Source organism: Mandrillus leucophaeus, unplaced genomic scaffold, assembly GCF_000951045.1.
Source record: "Mandrillus leucophaeus isolate KB7577 unplaced genomic scaffold, Mleu.le_1.0 Scaffold1005, whole genome shotgun sequence".
Taxonomy (NCBI): domain Eukaryota; kingdom Metazoa; phylum Chordata; class Mammalia; order Primates; family Cercopithecidae; genus Mandrillus; species Mandrillus leucophaeus.
Genome location: NW_012098155.1, coordinates 651,555 through 657,662, shown reverse-complemented (window position 1 = coordinate 657,662; position 6,108 = coordinate 651,555). Strand labels below are relative to the sequence as shown.

At 35.9% G+C, this 6,108-nt stretch overlaps 1 protein-coding gene across 1 annotated transcript in view; it reads right to left on the bottom strand.

Moving 5' to 3' along the window:
* The window catches only part of LOC105534982 (dynein heavy chain 14, axonemal), a gene marked incomplete at its 3' end in the record, with an annotated part of 322,900 nt that overhangs the window by 35,605 nt on the left and 281,187 nt on the right, over positions 1-6,108 (bottom strand). The window contains exon 26 of the mRNA XM_011973918.1: positions 4,976-5,107. Coding sequence (XP_011829308.1) covers positions 4,976-5,107 — 132 coding nt within the window. The remainder of the gene's footprint in view (positions 1-4,975; positions 5,108-6,108) is intronic.

The following is a 6,108-nucleotide window of genomic DNA, read 5'->3' as shown; positions in this document are numbered from 1 at the left end:
CTCTCTCTCTCACACATACACCCCTCTTAAAAATACTGATTTGATATATGTATCTGTTTGTATATAAAAATAAATAAATATATACATATATAGCACTCCTCAGATTTTTATATAGTATATGTGTTTACCTCTAAAGAAATTGAACCCAACTTCATTTGGAATTCATTAAGTACACTGGCAAGTTTATTATAGTCATTGGTATTCTGATAGATCTTTCTTCTATGAGTCTTGTTTATATCCAAGAAGTCCAAAAATACAGTTGAGTGATTCATCAGGTTTTCTTGAGTCCATTGAATCTATTGCAAGATAAGAATTTAACACTATCATTAATAGCACAATTCTATTTGTTATCAACACTAATAGTATATATCTGTGTTGGAGAAGCTCCTGGCAGAGTGGATCTAGGACTAACCTGTTCTTAACTTTTTTGTGTGCTATAAACTCCTTTTGGCAGTGAAGCCTGCGGATCCTTTCTCAGAATAATATTTTTAAATGTGTATAGCAAAATATAAGGATTATAAAAATCCCCAAATATATTAGAATATAGTTTTATTTAAGAACCCTTTGAGGGTCTGTGGATCCCAGGTTAAGAACTCCTGTTGCTAGAAATATCTTGTAGTTCCAGCAACAATCTGAGAAAAAGAATCTTCCCTTAGTTTACCACTACCATTCTGCAAGTTTCTACATGTCCTTTCCTTGTTTACCTGGCAAATTCTTGCTCATCTTTCACACCAAGGTCATGGGTTACTTCTTATTTGAAGTCTGACCATCTCCCTCTCTCCTCAAATCAGGTGGAATAAATTACTGTTTCCTCCTTTGTTCCACCACTATATTGTGTGCATAGGTCTGTCATAGCACTTACAGAAATGTATTGCACTTTTTAGGTTGTAATGTGCGTGGAGGCAGGGTCCGTGCTAGTCCTAGGTAGTCCTCAGCACTTATCCCACTTGCTATCTGGCACTGAGAAGTCTTGATAGGCATTCAGAAGATGTTTGTTTGGCAAATGGCTAACTGAAGATTGAGGGGTGGTATGGTATGATAATTTGAAAATGTATGTCATTAGATATCCTAGGTTTGAATAATGACTCCACCACTTAACTAGCAGGGTAACCTTAGGTGAGATCTTAATCTTACTCTGCTCAGTTTCTTGATCTGTAAAATGACGATAATAACAGGACCTATATCATAGGGTGTTATGAATTAAGATTAAAGTGAGTAATGATATGTAAAGCTCTTAACACTATGCTTGGCACATTGTATTAATTATTAGAGTTTTATTTTTTTTTAAGTCAACCAACTGACCAATTAAGTGATACTGTATAAATTGAAATTCTCACAGGAATACTTTACATCCTTACATCCTTAAGAAAGATTTAGTCAATATAGTCTTGAATTTGGGGTACTGTAGTCGCTTTTGCTGTCCACAGGACTGACCCCTGCTAGGGCAGGATCCAATTCCCTAACTATTTGCTTGCTCATTTTCTACTGCTTCTGTATCTATTCCTTGGTCTGGTAAAGTCTCAAAACCAAATTATGGTTGGCATTTATAGGGAGTTTAGGAACTTCTCCCAAGATAGTAATAAGCTGTCTTTAAGAAATGCAAATCAAAACCACAATTAGATACCATCGAACACCAGTCAGAATGGCTAATTCTAAACAGTCAAAAAATAACAGATGCTGGTGAGGATGCAGAGAAAAAGGAACACTTGTACACTGTTGGTGGGAACTGAAATTAGTTTAACCGTTGTGGAAGACAGTGTGGTGATTCCTAAAAGTTCTAGAAACAGAACTACCATTTGACCCAGCAATCCCATTAGTGGGTATATCTCCAAAGGAATATAAATCGTTTTATCATAAAGACACACTCACACATATGTTCATATTTCCTGGGCTTTGTTAATGAGAAGAATGAAGCTGGCACCACCAGAGAAGACAGAAAAAGAAAAGAGTGCACCTTTGGGAAGGAAATGTTCTCCTTAATTCTCTTGAAAGGAAATGGCAAAAAATTCTAGTAATGGAGCCTAGATCACTGCTCCATTTAGTCACATTCTTTTAGTGTGATCAGTTTATTGAAACACATTCCTTTGTGACCTAGATTAAAAGACAGGCAGTAAGAAAACTAAAGTTCAAAGGGATGGAGGAGGATGAGGAATCTTGCTGAGGTATCAAGAGAGTGGAGAGTTCTGCGAGTCCTGGAGAAAACTGAACAGTTTTGAGGTTGCTAAGGGGCCAAAAGCATGCGCAAAGGCATCAATGATTTTATCCTCTCCAGCATATCTATAGTTTTAGATATTTTCAAGTGGAAATGGAATTGTTAATACAATTACATTTCTTTCAGTATTATATAAATTTTTGAGGACTTTCATGAAGCAACATATTTTGCCCAATAATCCACTTAAAACAATTTTTGTTGTTGTTGTTGTTGTTTTGAGATGGAGTCTTGCTCTGTTGCCCAGGATGGAGTGCAGTGCCCCATGTTGGCTCACTGCAAGCTCCTCCTCCCGGATTCACGCCATTCTGCCTCAGCCTCCCGAGTAGCTGGGACTACAGATACCCGCCACCATGCCCGGCTAATTTTTTGTGTTTTTAGTAGAGACGGGGTTTCACGTGTTAGCCAGGATGGTCTCGATCTCCTGACTTCATGATCTGCCCGCCTCGGCCTCCCAAAGTGCTGGGATTACAGGCATGAGCCACTTCGCCCGGCCAATAATTTTTAAAATGTAAATTTACCTGAAAATAGTTCTCAAGTTCCTTTGAAAGCAACCGATAGAAAAGGCTTTTATCAGTGAAATCAATTAAGCGATCATGAAATACTCGGGTGACTTCATGAACAAAGAGCAGAGCAGCCATCTCTTTGGAGTTAATAACAGTCCTGTCAGCTTGCAGCAATCCCAGGAGAAGCTGTTAGGGATTTAAAAATAACATTAAAAAAAAAAAATTAGCAGGGTAGTATGTGAAGTGAAGGCTCAATTTTTGCAGGTTTATGATCCGTAAAAATAGAAGCAATTATCCAAGGTAAGAATTGTGAATTTCTACAAGTGATAATCTGAAGTTTTGATGAGATGGGAAAGTGATAAGATAGGGAAAATTGGTTTGGAATCACTCTTAGAGGGAGGGGGACTTGGGGACTCCTCAGCCACATCTAATGGAGGCCTTGCTAGGATGGGAGTCTCGACTACAGTGCTGACATGGAGGCAGGGTGTTGCAGGTGATATCGAGGTACTTCCTAATGTTAATATGTTTTAGCATTCTAAATGTGGATTAAAAATGTTACAGCCCGTTTGACAGATTACGTGTGCTATTTAGGGCTAAAGTCCCACAGTCGGGGAGAAAGATACCAAATTCAAGAATTGATTTTCTTAACATTTCAATTTTGAAAATTCTTTGGCCATGGCTGATAACTAAGCACTGTTGGCAAAATCTGTGAAAATTCAAGCATGTTTATGAAATGCATACATGTTTTCATTTTCTGACAGCCACAAAAAAATCTCAGAAATAAAGCAAACCCCAAATCTGTGTTATAACCTTGTCACTTCTTTCTCTGCTGAGGATCTTAGCCAATATTCTAACACTCTTAGGGATTTCATCATTGAATTATTTGCTCGGAATTGTTTTAACAATTTTCTTCAACAAACTCATGGGATAAGCTGCTAATAAATAGCAAAACTAACCAACATTCATTTCCCCTTTTTCCCCTTCTAACAATCTAATGTTGACAGTATGAGAGAGAGCAACTTATATTTAAAAAATAAACTAGAGAATGAACATTAAAACAAACCTTAAACATATCTCGAAGATTAAACATGTAGTGACATTTTGTTGGAGTTGGTAACATATTCTGACGTACTTGATGGTATATAGCTAGGGAACAACATATTATCTGATCCTTACTTTTCTGAACTTCAGGTATGAAGTTATTGATGGAGAAATAAATTCCCAAATGAGCCTTTAAAAAGAAATGTTATAATTTAGTTTGCCAAAAATTTTAGGTATTGACTACTTCCACTAAAAAGCAGACTTGTGTACTATAATGGAGGATTAATTTCATTAAATGTTAAAATTAAAATCCATTTAACATAGGATGGTAGATTAGTGAAAACAAAACAAAACACTCTAGGGGTTGCTAACTGGTGAAAATTCCAATTGGTTCTAGTATGTTGAATGGTCTGAAGGGATGTGATACATTTTCTCTGGGGACAATTTATGCTTCCCCTCCATATACACCAGGTGTGCTGGGAATTCTTCCATCTCCTTGCTCTCCATGAGATGTTACGGGAAGTGTAAACTGACAAAACTATTACCTCAGTCTGGATTGATTATACAGGTATATATTCTTTGAAAAATTCTGAAATATCTTACTGGAAAGATGACTCAACTTGAAATCTAGTGTAACTAGAAAAATAAATTTTAAGCAAGATTATGAAATTCTTCAACACGAATCTTTCTTCTTTAATATAAAATTTAAAGATTCATTTTTAAATTCAGGTTTTCAAAAAGCACTTGGTAATTCTGATACAGTTGGTAAATAGTTCACACCTGAAAAAAATCCTGTTTTAGAAGAAAGTCTACCTGTATGCCAATTCAGACCGAGGTAATAGTTTGTGTAGCATTTTTTTAATTCCATAAGGAAATGAAAAGAGCAAATCAATTCTGGCGAAAACCAGGGTATGTGTGTTAAAAATGCAGATTTCTGCATGCCATGCCAGATATACTGGATCAGAATCTCTGAGGATAAAGTCCTAAAATCTACATTTTAACGTGCATTGCACATATACCACAAGTGTTTATTTTACACATAATAATTTATGCTTTTGATATGTAGAACCAAATTATAATAGTCCAGAAAACATAGGGGGAAATAAAATCTATCCCCTTAAAGTAATTTTCTTTCAATATTAGTGGATTTAAGTTCTCATCTTTTTCCTTATTCTGGGAAATTAATTTTTTTCAGTAGAAAATGAACTAGATGTGTTACCTGGAAAATAGTACATAAGATGTCTTGTGAAGGATGAGGTAATACCAGCATGGAAAAGTGTTTGAGAAGACGTGGGCTGATATCATTCACAACTGGAACACAAGCTGCAACTATAGACAGATCTTGAATATTCTGTGATAAGGATAACAAGGAAGAGTAACTGAATGCATCTGTAGGAAGTGAAGTATGTACCTACGTCACTGTTCCAAATTAAACAAAACATTTAAAAACATTTACACAAAAATATTTAATTACTATTTATTGCAAAAACAAAGATTACAGTGGTAATAGAAATCTATCTTAGAAATAACACAACCTAAAATATAATTTCAAGATATGTTATTTCTTGAAGGCTTTCTAAATGTCACCAGGAAATGGTCCTTTCTAAAAAAATTATTATACTTTAAGTTCTAGGGTACATGTGCACAAGGTGCAGGTTTCTTACCTATGTATACATGTGCCATGTTGGTGTGCTGCACCCACGGTTACTGTAGCCTTGTAGTATACTTTGAAGTCAGGTAGCGTGATGCCTCCAGCTTTGTTCTTTTGGCTTAGGATTCTCTTGGCAATGCGGGCTCTTTTTTTGGCTCCGTATAAACTTTAAAGTAGTTTTTTCCAATTCTATGAAGAAAGTCATTGGTAGCTTGATGGGGATGGCATTGAATCTATAAATTACCTTGGGCAGTATGGCGATTTTCATGACGTTGATTCTTTCTAACCATGAGCATGGGCTGTCCTTCCATTTGTTTATGTCCTCTTTTATTTTACAGAGCAGTGGTTTGTAATTCTCCTTGAAGAGGTCCTTCACATCCCTTGTAAGCTGGATTTCTAGGTATTTTATTCTCTTTGAAGCAATTGTGAATGGGATTTCACTCATGATTTGGCTCTCTGTTTGTTATTGGTGTATAGGAATGCTTGTGATTTTTGCACATTGATTTTGTGTCCTGAGACTTTGCTGAAGTTACTTATCAGTTTAAGGAGATTTTGGCCTGAGACAATGGGGTTTTCTTTTTTTTTTTTCCTCTTGTAAATTATACTTTTTATTATTGTTTAAAATTATACTTTATGTTCTAGGGTACATGTGCACAACGTGCAGGTTTGTTACATATGTATACATGTGCCATGTTGGTGTG